This window comes from Acanthopagrus latus, chromosome 14 (assembly GCF_904848185.1).
Source record: "Acanthopagrus latus isolate v.2019 chromosome 14, fAcaLat1.1, whole genome shotgun sequence".
In the NCBI taxonomy this organism is placed as follows: Eukaryota; Metazoa; Chordata; class Actinopteri; order Spariformes; family Sparidae; genus Acanthopagrus; species Acanthopagrus latus.
Genome location: NC_051052.1, coordinates 18,833,417 through 18,851,726, shown reverse-complemented (window position 1 = coordinate 18,851,726; position 18,310 = coordinate 18,833,417). Strand labels below are relative to the sequence as shown.

Genomic DNA, 18,310 nt, shown 5'->3' with positions numbered 1-18,310 from the left:
CAGACAAAAAGCATTAAATCTGATCTTCTGAGAGGCATTCCTTGATGAATTATTTAAAGGAACAGTTCACTCAAAATGTGAAATCCAGTCTGTAGCTTCTCATCCTGAAGCTGATGAAAAGTAAGATGGAGTTTTGCTGTCCACAAAACATTTCTGGAGCTTCACAGCAAAACAGGCATCACAGCATCCTCCTGCAAAGCAGATGGGGACTTGATTTCAAATGTTAGTAAACAACACAAACAAAACATAAAATGGCTCCTTACAGCCATTTTATGTTACATTCAGGCTGTTTGTGGTTTTTTTTTCAACATTTTATAAGAAGATGTTTTGCTGTGAAGCTCCAGAAATGTTTTGTGGACCGCTAAACTTCACCTGACGTTAAATCCACGAGAATAATCCATCCATCTTTTGCATTTACTGAATCAACCTAAACACCTAATTAAAAATAAATAAATAATAAAAATGCACATTTCGCTAACGCTCACTGGATTTCCCAAACAAATGGAGCCATGTTGGTTGGAGATTTTGGATTCAAGATAAATAAAACAGCCTAATTAACCTTTTTTTTTTTTTTTTCCCTGCTACAGTCAGATTCACACTCGTTAATGTCACGTATCATTTCAGTTTTACTAAAGGGTTCATCGAAGCCTGACGTGAAGATGACGTGAAACCAGAATCGTTTATGAGTGTTGCCAAAACAAAAAACGGTCCTCTGCCTCGTGCAGGGAGGCTGCGGGCTAATGCACGAGTCAAGTGTGTGTGTGTGTGTGTGTGTGTGTGTGTGTGTGTGTGTGTGTGTGTGTGTGTGTGTGTGTGTGTGTGTGTTAAAAAGGAGGGGGGTATAATCCTCCCTCTCGCGCGCTTGGAAAAGCCTCTTCTCTGGCAGATTAATGGAGCAGGGCGCACGCTCCAACCATCTGTTCCTCCAGCGGCATCACACCGGCGCGACTGTCTCTGTCTCCTGCCGTCTTCACGAGTCCTTTTGTGTCTTCTTCTATGAATCAACATCCGTAAAAACTGCACACTGAAACTTCCCATCACACGTTTCAAAATAAAACCGACAGACTTATTGTGCCAATCTCTCTCTCTCCTCCATCTATTTTGCAGCTTATTGAATATTTTTGTGTCTTTCTGTGTTTAAAGGAGCAACACGTCTATCAAAACGCAGAATTTTAATATTTACAGCATTAATGAGGTATTAATACAAACTGACAGAGGTTTTCTTTTGTTGCATAGGTGAGTAAACAAGCTGTTCCCAGAGGAAAACAATGCTTGAGGCTAGAAAAAGGTGGCAGGGTCCGCCACATTTAAACAAAACACTGTGAAACTGTGTTGTCCTTTAAGAGTTACGTTTATTTAAGTGTTCTCTTCTGATAAAAATGTCTTCCACAAAACTACGTAGTGCGCCTTTAAAGGCTTGGAGACGTTTATACATCCAGTTTTTTCACATTAAAAGCACAAAACATTTAACAGAACCTTCTAAATAAACATTATAATACAAATCTAAATGATAATTAACATATTTGATGGGGGAAAAGGTTGTTCATTTAGTCACGTATCCCCTCAGTAATCTGGTGACCTGTCAGATATTGGGGGTTCTGAGTCACAGGTCCACACGCCTTAAAACCACAATGTAATCAGTTCATTGTATATTTTGCCCGTAGATCACTCCTGCTTTCAATTTTATGAAGTTATGAAACAGGAACAGAGGAACAAGTCTTCTCTGTGAGTCTCCAAACATCCATACGAATGTTTTACAGACAACCGGATTTCATGAAATCAAGACGAACAAGCACAAAAAGGCGCAAAATGTCACATATGCATCAAGTTTTTCCCCCTGATATGTTGACTATTGCTCGTTCAGTCGTGACTGTACTGCTGGCCGTGGAAGTCGGGGAACATTTGGGGATTTTTCAGGGGATTCCCAGCAAAATAGCCAGAAGATAAACAGACATTTTGGACTTATTTTGTGCCCACAACTGTTCTAAAAAAGAAAACCTCCACAATGTGGAACATGTGAGTTTAGTTTTTAGTTTGGTTTTTTTCTCCGGTGTGCTTGCTGTGCCTCAACAAACCTCATGTTACCGGTAGAAAATCATCTGAGGTTTCACTTTCTGTAAGCGAGAGACTTCCAGCCTGAGAGTTCAGCAGAGTTCGGAGGCAGAAGAAGTCCTGAGCGTGTCGGTCTGAAGCCGCACGTCTGTCGATCGTGGCGTTAAAACCCGTCTGTTTGTCGAGTCTTCGTGGAAATACGTGCCAACCTTTGAACCAAAGATGTGACTTCTCTGCTGCGGCGCACTGCGCTGCTACCACTAGAGGATACTGTTGACTTTGATAAGAGAGGGAGCTTTTATATGAAATAACAAAATCTCAGGACATTTTTTTTTTTTTTTAAAGAGCTATTTGGAGAAAAAAGAGAGAGTGCCAACTTGCCCAAAAAACACAAAATAAATGGAAAAAAATGAAGTGAAATGAAATAAGTGAGCATAAATTAATGACTTTTCAGGGTTATTCATGCACAGGAGCACCTAATGATGAGACAGCAGAGTAATCACCTGTGTTTTCTTTGAATATTAACACTTTCTTGTTGTTTTAATGATGATTAAAGTTGTAATTTGTCCTTCCTGTTAATAATAAACAGTACACTTGATGAAATATTCAGCCTAACTGCATGTTAACGCTAAAAAAAACAAACAGATAAATTGAATTTTAAACAGCAACACTGATGAAATTATACATAACAATGGAAACAAATGGAAGTTTACATATTAAAATTAGGTTTAAATCATGTAAAAAATGTGTATTTGGTTGTGTTAAGCTCACTTTTCCGTTGTGGTGTGTTTGGTTTAGTAGGCGTCAACTGAACTTCCCTATTTAAACCAGGCTGAGGAAACAACTTTTTTTTTGGGTGCCTCGGCGCTAAAAGGTTTGTGAAGGAGTTGGCTTGAAAAATATATATATATATATAAATATATATATATATATATCTGTAGATGTTTTTTTGGACATGCGCAGAAGGGAGATGCCATATTGGAACGGGGGCAGCAGCTGAGAGAGAGAGAGCGAGGCAGAGAGAGAGAGAGAGAGAGGGAGGGAGACACAGACAGGGAGAGAGAGAGAGAGAGAACAGAGGGGGTCTCGTGAAGGAGAGAGGCGACAAAAAACTTGGACAGGTAAGACAGGTGACGGGCGCTCGCGCGGGGAGGCTTTTTTTTTTTCCCGTCGTCGCTGCGCGTCGTTATTTTCGTTATGTCGACGGAATTAAAACACCAGGAGTTATTTTTTTTTTCTCACCGAAGGAAAAAAGAAAAAGAAAAAGCATGAAGTGCTCTCGAGGAGAAGAATAGTCGCGAGCGTTCGGTCCACGAGCCCCCCACGCGCAAGTTGCCTCAAAGTGCCTCTCACGCGCCGTAATTAACATGAGAGGACGCTGGTCTCGAGGCACTCGCGGGTAATTTATTGCGTTGTTTTTTTTGTTTTATTTTAATCGCTGACGTGTAATTAACTGGAATAACGTGTCTGATAACGAGCCGCGCGGATGTTGTTTTAACGCGTTTTAATGTGGGCGGTTTTTTTTCTTGTTTATTTGTTTGTTTGTTTGTTTGTTTGTTTGCTGTGAACGCCGGAGTTGTTTTTTTTTTATTTGGTTTTCTTCTCGCTACCAAAAAAAAAAAAAAAGACTTATCGCCGTCATTCCGTCCTGCTGCAGATGAGTCACTTGGGGATTTCGTATTTTTATTATTATTCTTTACGTCATCTCTTCGTGAAGGTGCGTTTGGAAAAATAAAAATAAAAATAAGAAAAAGAGGGAGAGGGGGGAAAAAAGAAAAGAAAAGAAGCCATCGGAAAATACCGGACACTGCCAAAATGTCAAACCACTTTCAACATGGCGGGTTATTGGTGTTTCGGAAGGGGGACGAAACTGCGCCTTAAAATCTTTGAACGAGGAAAAAATACAACGCGGGCAGATAGCGCGCCCGGTTCGGTTTCTTTTGATGCGCACAGGCGAGGTTTAATCAATTAAATTCAAAGTGTGCTTTTGGCGATTCCGTGGGAGTTTTTTTCCGCTGCAGTTGTGAGTGTGCAAAGTACATGACCGGAGTGGCAGCTTCAAGCTCTGCCTTGCCTTTTCTGCTGGTCGGCTACACCCCTCTCTCCCTCTCTCTCTCCCTCTCTGTCTCTCTGTCTCTCTCTCACACAGGCTCATCTTCCTCATGTGCACTTCACGTTTCCTCTTTCACTTTTATCCACAAAAAAAAAGAGAGAGAGAAAGAGAGAGAAAGAAATAATGCTCACACCACGACACGTCTGCGTCTTCAGATCGCGTTCATTCTGGGATTGATTCTCGCTGATTGTGTCTCTTTGCGTAAATGCGCGCTGATTACGCAGGATAATTGGATTAAACCTCGCGTATGTGTTTTAATTATTACTCCCTGTTTTTTTTCCCCTTCGAATTCCCTGCGAATTCGGCTTTATTCGAGGATCCATTCGTCCAGATCAAAATCCGTCACCGTAATGAACGGAAACAATAAAGACTGCACGTTGTGGAGCCGACGAGAGGCATGTGCGATGAATAAATCATGCTTTTAGACTTCTTGTTGCTCCAAAGACATTTTCTTCTTCTTCTTCTTCTTTTCCTTCTTCCTTCCTCAGCTGCTGCGGAGTGGGGATGGGTTGGTGAGCGAAGGGGGCTCGTAGATAAAGACATGCTGTGAGAAATGGAGCACTTTGATGGAGAGAAATCCTAAAGGTAAAAAGAAAAAAGAAAAGAAAAGAAAAACCTACTCTTATATGATCCATTTTGTCCACAGGGAGAGATCAGTGAGTCCTGCAAGCTTGTTATTGATGGCTTAAGGCTGCCAGAAGAATCATTTCTGTCACGTTTGGCTGTTTTTTTTGTGATGAGGCATTGTATGTTAATCTTGTTAGGAAAAAAAAAGGGGGGGGGAGGGCAATCAAAGAGAAAAGAAGTCTGGATTAGAGTGATGAGAGGAAGAGATGGAGAAACAGTCAAGTGTTTAAACAGATCCCACCTCTCGTTTCCAGACGTCGGCGTGGAAATAAGACAAAAACTTCAGGCTGCGCCGCCGCCGCTGCTGCTGCTCGCGCCTTCGTCATGTTATAGCCGGCTGATCTCGGCTGTCGTAATCGGGCACGAGGCACACTGGCTGCATTGTGTGTACACACCGATGTCAAAAAACTGTAGGAATCGGCAGGAGGAAACAGAGGACAAATTGTTGTATCACGGCCTCCTGTTGCCAAGAGGAAACAACTCTTGGATGAGTCTAAAAGAGGGAGAACCTAATAGGGAGTAATGCAATAAAAGCCCAATCCCATGCAGTGGTAGTTAATCTCCTAAATCCCCCATTAAATCTTTGGCATGGATGGGTTTAGGGGAAAGGCAGGAGGACAACATGTGGATGTCCATTGCGCCCCACCAGGGGCTAATCAATAATACACACACACACAAAAAAAAGCCTTCTTTAAATCTGAGAGGGCACAAATGTCCTGCGTCTGAGATTAACTCTCCCAGACCAGCTTAATCCCCAATCTGGGCTGTTTTCCTCCGAGGACGCCGCCGGCCAGTAAGCTTCAAGCACAAATAATGAACTGCTCCGAAAAAGTCGCCTCGTTTAAGAGATGAAGTCCAAATCGAGCTTAAACCTGCGGATGGTTATCTGTCGCAGGGAATTTTCCACAATTTTTCAACTGTTCATCCTAAAACAAACGACTTTTGTCAGAATTAGTCGTGAAACCTAAATGATGCAGTAGAAGGAGCGGACTCGGTTCACGCAGATTGTGCTAATAATCGATTAATCGCTTCTCAGTTTGCAGCTGTTTGCGTGTAAAGACTGGGTCACATAGTTTGGAGCTTTCTGAACAAAACCCTGTGGATGATTTTTGTCCCTGATGGTTGTAAAACACGTTCAGCCAGAAACCAAATTAAGGAAAAATCCTCAGTAGAAGAAGTAAAACTCAAAATCTTCTTGTTCGTCTCAAGTCCTCTCGTGACTCGTGGTCAAACTGTTGTTGTCTAATATTGATTTTTAAAAAACTTGAATGACACAATAGATGGAGTGGGCTCGGTTTTTACACCGATTGTGATAAGAATCGACCAATCCTTTAGTTTTTTTCAGCAAAGATTCTCAGTTTTCAGCTTCTCCATCGCGACTTTTCTTAATAGATAACGACTCAGTCTATCTGCACACAAACCTGTGGAGGATTTTCTGTCCCCGATGGTTGTAAAACACTTTCCAAATTAAGGAAAAACCTCCGTAGTATCTTAAATCCTCGCGGTCAAACCGTTCACACCCACAGGAAGCCGACTGCTCGGGCTCCAACACGGGAAGGAATCTTTCTCTTAATGCACAGAAATGTGGGTCGGCTTTGTGTCGACGGAACGGGAACATTCTTCAAGACCTCGGGGAACCGTATTAATTTGATAAGAAGAGTGAAATATGTGACCTTTTAAAAATTCCAGAGGACGTCCAAAAAGTTTGCAAAGACAATAAATATGTCAGCCGCAATTAAGGGGAAATGAGTAACACCGTTCAGAAGTATTTGTACGATGACACATTTCCTGTTTTGTTTGGGGCTCTTAACTTCATCCAGCAGCACATTTGGATTTGAAATGAAACAACTTTCGGCTTTAAGGTTTCGAGGGTGTTTTCACATCTGTGTTGAGTCAGCCCAGCTTTTTTTTTTTTTAATATATATACATATCTGACTCCATAAAAGCGCAGGAGGACAATGACAGGGCTCCGGTTCCTTCACTTTTCATCTGGTGTGGATGTTAAAACCCTCAAATTAAATCTGAAAGTCACCACTTTGACCACGTGGTCCTTGTTTCATTTTGATTCAGTTCACTGTGCTGGAGGATAGAGGCAAAACAAAGGAAATGTTCTTGAATCTGACGCATAAGACCTTCAAAATACCTCCATTTGCATTTATTTATGACGACAGATCAACTCGCTGAGGGTTTGAAATATCATAAAATAGTGAAAAATGTCTCCAAATCGCTTGTTTTTATGTGATCAACCGTCCTAAACCCGCAAAAACCTTTCAAATTGTCGTATTTGTTTTGCTAAAGTGTTAACAAACGACAGGCTTTCACAGTAAATTCTCACCGTAAACTAACTATATTTACACTTTTGCAATGCATGATGGGAAATTTGATTACAACACAAGCTGAAACGACCGTAAAACGTAGAATGTGTATGTTACAAGGAGAGCTGTAACTGGGATGCGGCACCTTAACAGTAATTTAGCAATGATATTTTGTAGTTTTACGTGCTAACATGCTAAAAGTCTAAAATCATGCTAACAAGAGATATCACAGGTTTAACGTGAAAACAACGTATTGCTGTAAAATCACTGTAAATGTTCTGTTATTTTGTGTTTTTTCTAGTAATTACTACTACTGTAATTTTACATTAAAATACTGTATTTTCACAGTAAAATTGTGCCTGTGTAACTGTAGAAACTCACTATATTACTGTAACATACTCACACTGTGAATTTACTGCCATTATTAGCCAGTAATTCACTGTAAAAACACAGCGATAATCCTGAAAAGCAACTCGTTTTCTGCCGCTGGACGACCAATCTGCCGATTTATCGTCAAGACATTAATTTCAGCTCGCTGTAACTATCCAACCCTGCGCTCTAATCCGTCACTCGGTCTTCAAATGACTTCACAGATGCAGAATATCGTGTCGCTGTGGGGAGAAGAAAAAAAAACAAAAAAAAAACAGCCACTTGAGGGGAATTTTAAGGGAAAAACCAGGTTAAAGACCTGCTGTGAACTCCTCCTGGCCCTATTTGATACCGGCGTCTGAGTGCACTTTAATGAGTTTTAATGAGCGCTGTAGAGGGCTGCATGCTGACGACAGCGATGTGTCAGTGCTGCTGCTGGAGACTGAGGGGCACTTAGGCAAGAAGCAGCGATCGGCTGCGAGGGAGGAGAAGGGGCAGCGGCCGGCGTCATGTGAGCCAAATTAGCTCAGCTTGTTGTTTACGCAATGGATGTTTGCCGGAGCCACTGAGGGACGTCAGGGGTCTGTGTGGTGGGGGGGTGGCACACACACACACACACACACACACACACACACACACACACACACAGTCGGGTGGTTGTGGAGACTGTCACTGCTTCTGGAGCCTCACAGTTCTGTAAATACACTCAGCTCAAACAGCAGCTTGTTCGTCGGCTTGCGAGGGTCGTTTTTCGGACGCCGGACTTCAGTCTTATTTTCATCGCAGGATTTGTTGGATTGCCTAGTTTTTTTTTTGTTTTTTTTGGTTTTTTCTTCTTCTTTCTCGCCCTGTTTGTTTGGGATCGTCTCCGGATGCATATCTTAAGGATATTTTCTGCTCTTTTGGATTTCAATGCAGAGCGAGCGGCTGCCTGATCCTGGAGGGGGTTTTTTTGTTTTTTTTCGGGCTGGATCGAGGGTCGATGTGCGACGGCAGCGTGCCTCTGTGTTAATTGCCAGGTTGATGAAAGTGGGTGGAAGTTGAGGAGTGAGTCAGCGGTGATGTGACTGTGTGACCTATTGTAGGAGCGACCACAAGGCAAGTGGCAAACGGAGCTGATCATTCACCATGAGGCAGCTTAAATCGATGTTTTTCTGCTTTTCGTTCTGTTTTTTTCTTCTTTTTTTTTTGCATTTCTGTGTCTTTAAGACTCAAAATCTGTTATTTCTCGTCAGTAAAAGTTGTTTCCTGTTGTGTTATATTACAGAAGTTTCACTGTTGCCACACAACAAGACTTGACAAACAGTTTCCATGTGTTGTCTTGATTTTTCAAGCAGATACAACTGTTTTGATGATCAATTTAATCATTTAGCTGTTTTTTTTAAGCAGGAATTCTCTGTGTGCGGCTTCTTCACTGTGAAGATTTGCTTGTTTTCTGTGTTTTTTTACATCATTGTTGGATTATGGACGGCTGATTTGACCAAACAAAACATCTGATTAGGAATCTACCTGTGTGTTTCTCTCCGGGCCAATAACAATATCGATTATTAGTCATCAAAGAGGCGGATAACTGATATTTAGAGCCAATATGCATATTAGTTCTTATTTGTTACGTGTTACTATGCAGATTCAGATTGTTCAGCGTTGTTACTTTCACTTGTAGCCCAAATTAATCAGATATCGTTGTGGGCGGGACGTTAAGTGACACAACAACAAACCAAGGAAACGCTAATATAAATAATCGGAATATATCTGATAAATCTAAGGGGTCATGAGATGCTGAAAAAGTAATTGTAATCATCAGTAATTATATCATGTCGGGCTGCAATTACAGTGTTTATTTTCTGGATTAATTAAGTTGTTTGGTTTGTAAAATGTCAAAAATGGTGACAAATGTTGATGATTGTGTCCCAAATATATTCAGTTTACTCTCACAGAGGTGTATTTTAAAAAGCTGGAATCAGAATTTTTGACTTGGTCTTTCTTAATTATCACTCCAACTGATTTCACATTCTGAGGTCTCGTTAAAAAAACATCCATTCAGTCGCCACAAACACGGCCGGTTGTCTCCTTAACGACATCCAGTGGTGTCACGCTTAAAAAATGCCTTCTTTTGTACCTGAGGCTTGCAGAAGGTGTGTGATCCTGACCACTGGGCCGAAATCACCTTTGTGTTACTTCAGGAAGAAACATTTCGCTAATTGACACGTTAATTAGCTCAACTAATGACCTCAGTGGTGAAACTGATGTGTGTTTTAATACGTGGATGTGATTACAGTCCGACATCAGTCCCTCTCTCACAAACACAAATTTCCTCTTTCACCTCCCACATCAGGCTGCAGTGACATTATTCAGCACTTCTGTAAGTTGCACTAATTTGCCGTCCCGCTCGCGTCATTCCAGTTTTTCTACTTTGAGCGTTCTCCGATTGGTTATCTGATGGAGTTTTGCCGTGGTATGCAAATCCAGGCTGCTGGCAGACAATATGTATAACCTGATATTACAGAGCGCAGGCTGAAGAGGGAGAGGCTGGTCTGCAATTAAACAGAATAACAGGCTTTCTGCTGCTCTGTAATGATGCTGAAAATTAGCCTGAGTGTTGGGAAAACTGCAAGATCTTTGTTTTCCATTTCTTTTTCTTACACTCCGGCCGCTAAGCGCTCATTTCTCTGGAGATAAGTTTTATTCGGATCTTGTTTTTAGTTCAGTTGAAGTTCCCAGAAGTGGCATTCTTCTTCTCTTTTTTTTTTTTTTTTTTTTTGGTTTTTTCAGCCTCGGTGGCGCTGCCACTGTTCCCGCGAACCGCCTACTTCTTCATCTCTCGTTTATTCCAAAGAAACTAAAATTGTAAAGTGCATCATTTCCTGTTGGCGAGATTAGTTTTCCAGGGAAATTCTCACCAAACAGTGGGTGTTCGCTGAAGCAAATGTCAGAGCTTTTATGATTCTTTGGTTTCTATTTTCGTTTTAAAACTCTTAAAGAGGACGGACGCTGAGTTGAACTTCTCCTTTCTCTCTAAATGTCATCCATTGTGTCAGACGTTATCAAATAAATCACACATTAACTCTGTTTGTCCTCTCTGCCACAGGGCCGACAAAAGGACGGCGAGAGATGCAGTGAAGAAGAACGGACACACCTCGGGTCAAAGGTTAACGTTCACCAGGAAGCGGAGGTGCAGGATGCAGTCTCGTGCGCAGGAGCAGCCGCTGGCCCTCACCATCGCGGTGAAGCCACACTATTCCACCAACGGGAAGGAAGAGGAGGTGAACACAGGTGAGGAGGCGCGGCTGTCATCAGGTATACAGATCCGCTCTGACTGATGTAAAGTGAAAGAACGTGCGTACGAGGAATCTTTGTTTTGGCAGAGTCGGCGGGTAAACATGTCGTACGTGTTTGTAATTATTCAGAACAGGCCAGAAGTGCGAGACGCTTCGCACAGCTCCAAACTGCTTGGATTATTTTGAAAGATTGTGTCCATGGCAACGCACACTCGAGCTGTGTTTTCCTCGTACATCTGCACAGCGGCGGCGTGCAGACGCAGGTCGTCGCTCATCAACGTGTCGAGAAGTGCAACTGGCTGGTCCCTGCAGTGACTGGCATCCACTCTGCAGAAGATCAGGGGTTTCTTTTTTTTATTGCATTAACTCTGAATCAGCACATCGCAGCAACTGTTCCCTGGTTACTTCTACTTTCTGTGTGATGTGGAACATGTCATGGAAATGTGACAATGAGTGTCACATTCAGTATCCAAATGAGCCACGAGCCTACGTGAAATGACAACTTTCATGTTTTGTGTCACTTAATTTGGCCTGAATGTGTTTTTCAAGTTTTGGCACTACAGTTCCCATCATGCAACATTCCACTTTCACACAGGAAACCAGAGGGATGAGTGCGATAGCAGTGGTCCACGCTTGAGCCCAGTTGTTTGCTTGTTTTTTTTAAGCCATTACTGTTTTTGTTAACACAAATCTCAACAAAGACAAAGAATGTGTTTAAATTTTAGCTACTGAATAAATTCTGTTTCCCCATCAGAATACACCACTAGTTACCGAGGAGGTTATGTTTTCGCCCGCGTCTATTTATTTGTTTGTTGGTTTGTGAGCAGGATTTCACAAAAACTACCGAACTGATTTCCATGAAACCTTGACGGAGGACGGATCCGAGCCCAGAATAAACCCCATCAACTTTTGGTGTGGATCCAGGAATTATTCTCACTTTGTTTAAATCAAATTTTCAGGGATCTTGATGGAAAACATCTGGTGTATTTAGCCGGCTGGATGGATGCGTGAGCAGAAAAGGGGACTGTATACGCTCTAATGGGTGCCATTAGTCATCATAGTTTAGTCATTTAGGAGTAATGTTTCTGTACAGTATGTGGTACAAAAAGGGATTTTCTTAATGTTGCTAATCAGTTGGGGAAGTTCCCTGTTCGTGTCTATTAGTTCATATTTTTACCCTTAAATTGACTTGTTGGCTGCTTTAACAATCGATTATCTGTTAATCATTCGTAACATGAAATATGTTGGACATGTTTTTCATTAGGAAACAGTTGTAACCTCTGATGTTGATGTCTGAGAAGATTCAAACACAAAGTAATGATTTCAGATTAATTGTGGAGCTCCCGTCTGTTTTTACTGAACAACCGACCCGACAAAATCCAACAAAAGTGTCACAACATCACATTTTGTTGAATAGAACATGGTATTTTTGAATTTGCTCTCTGATTGTCTGTTAATATGACGATGAATCGTTATAGCGCTGATTGTTAACATCCCTCCTCCAGAGGTGCTTATGTATGTAACTCTGTGTTGTGGTTTGAAAACCAGTTGACTGGGTGGGAAGGGTTAATCTGTTTGTTAACGTGTGTGTGTGTGTGTGTGTGTGTGTGTGTGTGTGTGTGTGTGTGTGTGTGTGTGTGTGTTGATGAGACGAAAGCGATCCGACTTCACCATCTACGATCTATCAAAACAAACTCCATCAAAACAACAGCTTCCTGCCGTCCCCTCTCATTAGACCGAGCAGGTTCGGTGTGTGTGTGTGTGTGTGTGTGTGTGTGTGTGTGTGTGTGTGTGTGTGCGCACACCAGGGAGTCTCTGGAGACACACACACACACACACACACACACACACACACACACACGATACCTGACACGTAACATCTCAAATGTCTCAGTCTCCCACCGGCAAAGTGAGCAATTCTCACCTTCAGGAGAAACATTAGTGTCGTTGCATCAGGCGACTCGCGACACGCTGCGCACACAAACACAAACACTCCAGATAATTTCCTGTTGTGTTTTTGGCGAAGAGCAGCAACATTCACAGGCATCAACACCGCGTATTTAATTGCCACCCCGCATCCTGTAAAACCCGTCAATGATGAGCCTAATGTTTAGCCTCCGGACAATTTCTTTCTTTTTTTTTTTTTTTAATTCACTGGCGATGATTGACGGGTGATTTTTTTTTTTTTTGTTTCCTTCCAGATGCAGAGTCGATGGAAGAGGAGGCAGAGTTTAACTGGGAGGAGTACATGGAGGAGACGGGGGCCGACGCCGCCCCTCACACCACCTTCAAACACGTGAGTGACTGCGTATGATCTTCACCTCGCACTTTAATCCCAATCCCCCTCAGTGATCCTTTAAATACAGCCTCATAGATAAGTACCATATGCAAGAAATCCCTTAACGACATATTGTAGAGAGAGAGACGAGAGAGACTCGGCAATCGCGGCGCTGATGTTCAATCGAGCGCTCTCATTGGCTTTGTTCCCTTAATGACGCACAAGTTGTTAGACGACCTCTCGCCGGTCGAGGGTAATTACCGAAGCACAAAAGAACGAGCAGACAATGGAGACAAATAAGCAGCGGATTGTTTCATTTTTCACTTTTTCTCTGGAAGGTCGTTCAAAGTCCTTCTGCAAAACACCAGTGACAGGAAAAAAAAGCCTTCTGGTTGATTTCTGAGGGAGATGTTTTAATTTCCTTTCTTATGTTTCTGGGATAAATCAACAACTTATGCTCTCAACACTTAAGCATAGCTGTACTTTTACTCAATCTAGTTTTATAACTACCTAAATGATAACGTTATTTCCAGGAAACCTCAAAATAAGACATTTTCATTTTATTTGAACTTGAAAAGTCTTAATTTGGTTTCAGAGCTCCCTCTCTGTTTGAATCCTGGTGTGAAAAAACTCCTAAACTAGTAGAATCTCCTTCAAAAAAAACCCTTAAATTACAAGAAAACACACTGAGGACATGAACAGGAGCCACGGCTTCACCTGCAGTGCAAAAACTTCAGACGTCTAGAGATCGAGAATCAAGTTGATACGCTGCATCTTCATAAACTGTGATAACATGGTCATGGATCACCTCTCGCTCGGTGCAAGATATTTGGTAAATATTCATCCGTAATGTGGTAAAGGCAGGTGTTGGAACAAGTAAGAGTCTGCTAAGTTCAGAGCGTTACGTCACTTTAGGGTAACGCAGCCGGAAAAGACAACTATTACTCCACACGGCGATCTAACAATAGACGACGTCCTGTGAGCTTCTGTGAAGAATCACAGCAGCAGAAATCTGAGCTGCAGAGTGTGTTTAAGCCTCGTCAGTCACACGGGACGTCTGATCTTTAACTCCGATATCTGAGTCAGGAATCAGCTTAAATTCTGCAGAAAAGTGATTCATCCGATCGAACAGATATAAGCCACAACTTGTTTGAAACGTTGTGATGGGAGTTGATGTAGAAATCCCAGGGAGAGAGAGAGAGGACAGGGAAAGGTACTTTTTGCTTTGTTTTTTAGCAGTGACTCAGCCGTGCTCTGCTCTGATTGGCTGGGCCGAAGCTGCTTGTATTCGGCGAGTTGAGTTGGATCAGACGGACGGACAGTCAGAGTCCAGGTCAGCTGGGAGGGCGGCCGAGCTGCGAGCTTTAACAAGTCAGCCTCACCTGCTGCCTCTCACAGCCCGTCGGAGCCAAACAGAATCTGCACTTACATTTGTTTTTAACCAAAATGTTCCTATTCTGTGTCTGATTTGATCGACTTCGTGGCTGTTTTCTGTCAACAAGACACGTGGGCGCAGAGTAATCGACTATTTCTAGACCTTAAACCGATTCAGCTCGCTGGTTTTTTCCCCCCCGTCAAAGATGTTGTTCTTCACGCTAAGCTCAGGCAGAACTGCCGCGGTGCCAAAATGATGATGAAATTACTTTCTAAAGAAATCTGAGGTCGAAAACAACAGCTGCTGTAGCCCCACAGGTTGGTACTGAGCGCACGCTCAAGTCTTTAGTCTTGTTTACTTAGTTTCCTGATCTTTTTTTTTTTTTTGGGTAATTTCTTTTTACATCAGCACAGTTATTACACGGCTGTTTTTGTCCTCTGTGTCTCTAGAGGAGCTTTTGTCTGAGAAAATGACTCATGTGGCATCATCTGACTGTCTCAGTTGGGGTTTGGAGTGTTTACAAGTTGGAAAAAAAAAAAAAGAGTGGATTGCAAACTGGACGTGTGGAGTTTGAAAAAAAAAAAACAAGAGTGTTAATGGTTAGAGAAGGTTTAATGGGAGTTTAAGATCCAGAGTTTTTGGAGCTCAGGATTAAAACTTCAGCCTGCTGAGGCGTCTGCTTCATCAAAGTGTTATCGCTCTTTATAAATCTGTCTCTTTACTTTCATAGAGATGCAAAACAAACTCGCTGTGGTCAGCTTCACCTGCAGAGAGACGCCTGACATCGATTAAACTCAGAAAACTTGATTTAAAATTCTGTTTGAGATTCGCAAAGTTTAGAGAACGGCTGAATGCCGACCATCGTAACATTGTGAATTAAAGGTTGCAAAAAAAAAAAAAAAAAAGTAGGCTCTCCTTTCTGAGTTGCCGTCAGTCGCCAGTTGTTGTGGTCTGTGCCCGGTTAGACGAACCCGAAACACTCGGTTACGTCGTTGGCAGCTGTTTCTTCTTCTCTGCCGTTCGCTGTCATTTCTTTTTCTCAGTCACACCGTCGTTGCTGCATTTTCCTGGCTGAGCTTCCTCTGTGTGGCGAGCTGGATAAATTTAGCTTCGAGCTTCTGAGGCTGATCAGAGTGAAGTTATGGACACGTGAGGAGATGAAGACACTTTTACACCTGGGGACGTATGTTTGGTGGCGATGGGAGACGGTTTTCTAGGCCGGTAGAAGAGCGCCAGATGCTGAAGCCAGTTTTTGTCGTGGCCGGGTCGCTAAACTAGAAGTCAGCCAGCTCGGTCGCCGTAACGCTCCATGGGCCGCACAACAAAACATGAACCAGACTTTTACTCTATATCTACATATATCTTTGGCACAATTTTGGTATTTTATTAACTTCAGTCTGTAAATGTTGCTGCTGTGACAAAGTAATTTCCCGTACAGGATCAATAAAGTATCCATTTCTATTCAAACTTTAATAAACTGTTTACTTGTGATGTTTTTTCAGGATATCGGTGTATTCATGCGTCTCAACAGGTGTCACATCAAGTCCAGCATCTCATACTGTGGGATTATTGATCCAGGTCGTTTTAATCAACCTCTAACCAACCTTAAAAATCATGACATTTTAAGCTTTCCCCCCCGGCCAAAAAAACCCAAAACAAAACTCATCCTGCTCCCAAACAATTACAAAGCTCTGCCTCCATTAAACATGTTACGTCACAGGAGAGAGGCCAGATGGGCGAGCGCCGTTCGTCCTGGATGTCTTTTTCATTTTCATCCACCTCGGCCGACTCGAGGCTCGAGGGCGGAGACGCGCGGCGGTTTTAAGATTTTAAAGTTTACAGTTTCTTGCATCACTCTGAGCGATGAGTTGTAATAAGGGGGCGAGATTAGAATATGTGGGGCTTTTTTTTTTTTTTTTTAACAAGAGCGAGCCTTGATGTCGGACAAAACTGCGTGTGTGGTGATTTGAGCGGCCGAGGTCTCTCGGGAAGCTAAATTGCCTTGTTGGTAAGTGGATTGAGTCACTGGGAAACAGACCATGAATTCCCCAGAAAAATGTGATTCAGTAAAGTGCAGCCCTCATCTCTCTCTCTCTCTCTCTCTCTCTCTCTCTCTCTCTCTGCCTGGACAAATTGAAACAGTGATTTCTCTTGGGCCTACACACACACACACACACACACACACACACACACACACACACACACACACAGAGGCAGTGTGTGCTTGCCCGTAGCTCTCTCCCGCTCTTACATAAGCCAGCCAGAGTGATACAGCACGTTTGCATTGTTGTAGCAGGAAGTCACGGGGCCGTTTGTATTGTGTTTATTTCTAAGATGTTGGCTTTTTCCATTCAGCCGCGAGTGTGTGCGTTTTGTGCGAGCGCTGAATGTGAACATCCTGTCGGGCTTGTAGTGTTCTCAAGAATTGTATGGCAGCCCGCAGCCATGGTGGAAACGCATTATGCTGCGCTGCATTCACTGTCGTCCAGATTTATCGCTTTCCCTCTGCACAAGGACGAGCTGAGAGGCTGTTGTTCGGCGCAGAGCTTTGTTTTTTCTGTTTTTTCTGTTTTTTTTTCCACTGAGTTCATTAATTATACTTCAAAACTTTTCTTTAATTAAAGATCCCGCCTGTCAAAACACATGACACGCCGCTAAACCTGAGCGACGTTGGGATCTGTCAATAAAATATCGTGACTTGAAACGAGATAATACCGACAACAAGCAATTATTTTAATTATCAATTAATTCTTCTTGGCATTAAATGTCAGAACGTTTCTCGGAGCCTGAGGGGGACGTCTCCGAAACAAACGTTTGGCTTTAAATTGCTTTCATAATCACGCAGTAATTGTTTGATGGTTGTTTAATCATTTCAGCACTAATTAGGCACTATTACAGTACGGCTTCACTCGCAATTAAGGCTGCAACTAAATATTATTTTTGTCACTGATTAATCTGCCGATTATTTTCACCATTAAGTAGTTAATCCTCTAATCTATGAAGTGTCAAAAACCTGATAAAAATGCTTTAAAAGCTCAAAGTGTCGTCTTTAAATTGCTTATTATTTCCAACCAACAGTCAAAAAATCTTCATTTACCGTCATAAAAGACAAAGAAAAGCAACAAATCCTCATTTTTTAAGAAGCTGGAACCAGAAAATGTTTCATATTTCTGCTTGAAATTCGACTGAAACTGTTATCAAAGTAGCTCTTTTTACAAACCTGTGTGCAAACTGATTTAGTTTGCTGAAATTAAAGGGACACTCCACCAGTTTAGTGTTGCATTACTATAAAGATTGTTCCTAACGACTAATTGTAACATCCAAAAAAGAGGCTATTTCTTTAGAGGTTAAATGGACGTTTAAATTTAGATCAGTAGACGAGTCCAAAAGTAAGAAAACACTCAAATAAACGCCAAAAATTTTAGCACAACATCCCCAAAAATGTTGCGTGTAAGAGACATTTGACATCACGTTCTTCAGTCAACAAATCTGATTTCAAACAGGTTAAAATAACGACACATTGAGTCGACTGCATTGATGCCGGTTGCAAAAAAAAAAAGCAAAAATATAGAAAATAGCATCCAGTGATGGATCATCTGATCCGTCTCATGAATCCACACGTGGCTTTTGTTCCTGCAACGTGTTTTGGAGCAGCGAGAAACGTGTTGCCAACAGTTCTGTTGTTTTCATTGTCCGTTCCTTCATCGGTGACATGAACACACAGTGTTTTTTTTAAGAGTTTTGGTTTGTTTTGTGCAAGAGATCTTTTGTCTTTGTGTTAGTGGTTTGGGGAAAAAAAATGCTAGTTTGGGAACCAGTTGGAATTTTGATTCTCCGCCTGGACGCAGTGATTCAGCTCTGAAAATGAATTCACAGCGTTCGATGTTAAAAATAAAGGAAGGG

General features: G+C 42.1%; 1 protein-coding gene across 5 annotated transcripts in view; it reads left to right on the top strand.

The window, feature by feature from the left end:
• Positions 1 to 3,031: 3,031 nt before the first annotated feature.
• Positions 3,032 to 18,310, top strand: part of sfmbt2 (Scm like with four mbt domains 2) — a 47,257-nt gene continuing 31,978 nt past the window's right edge. For 2 of the 5 annotated variants that reach the window (XM_037121075.1, XM_037121071.1), the window contains exons 1-4: positions 3,032 to 3,173; positions 4,654 to 4,750; positions 10,565 to 10,749; positions 12,956 to 13,050. In XM_037121075.1, coding sequence (XP_036976970.1) covers positions 10,656 to 10,749; positions 12,956 to 13,050 — 189 coding nt within the window. In that variant the 5' untranslated portion in view covers positions 3,032 to 3,173; positions 4,654 to 4,750; positions 10,565 to 10,655. Of the gene's footprint in view, positions 3,174 to 3,687; positions 4,751 to 8,150; positions 8,575 to 10,564; positions 10,750 to 12,955; positions 13,051 to 18,310 lie in introns of those variants that run through there. The other 3 variants (XM_037121073.1, XM_037121072.1, XM_037121074.1) reach the window with 3 other exon arrangements.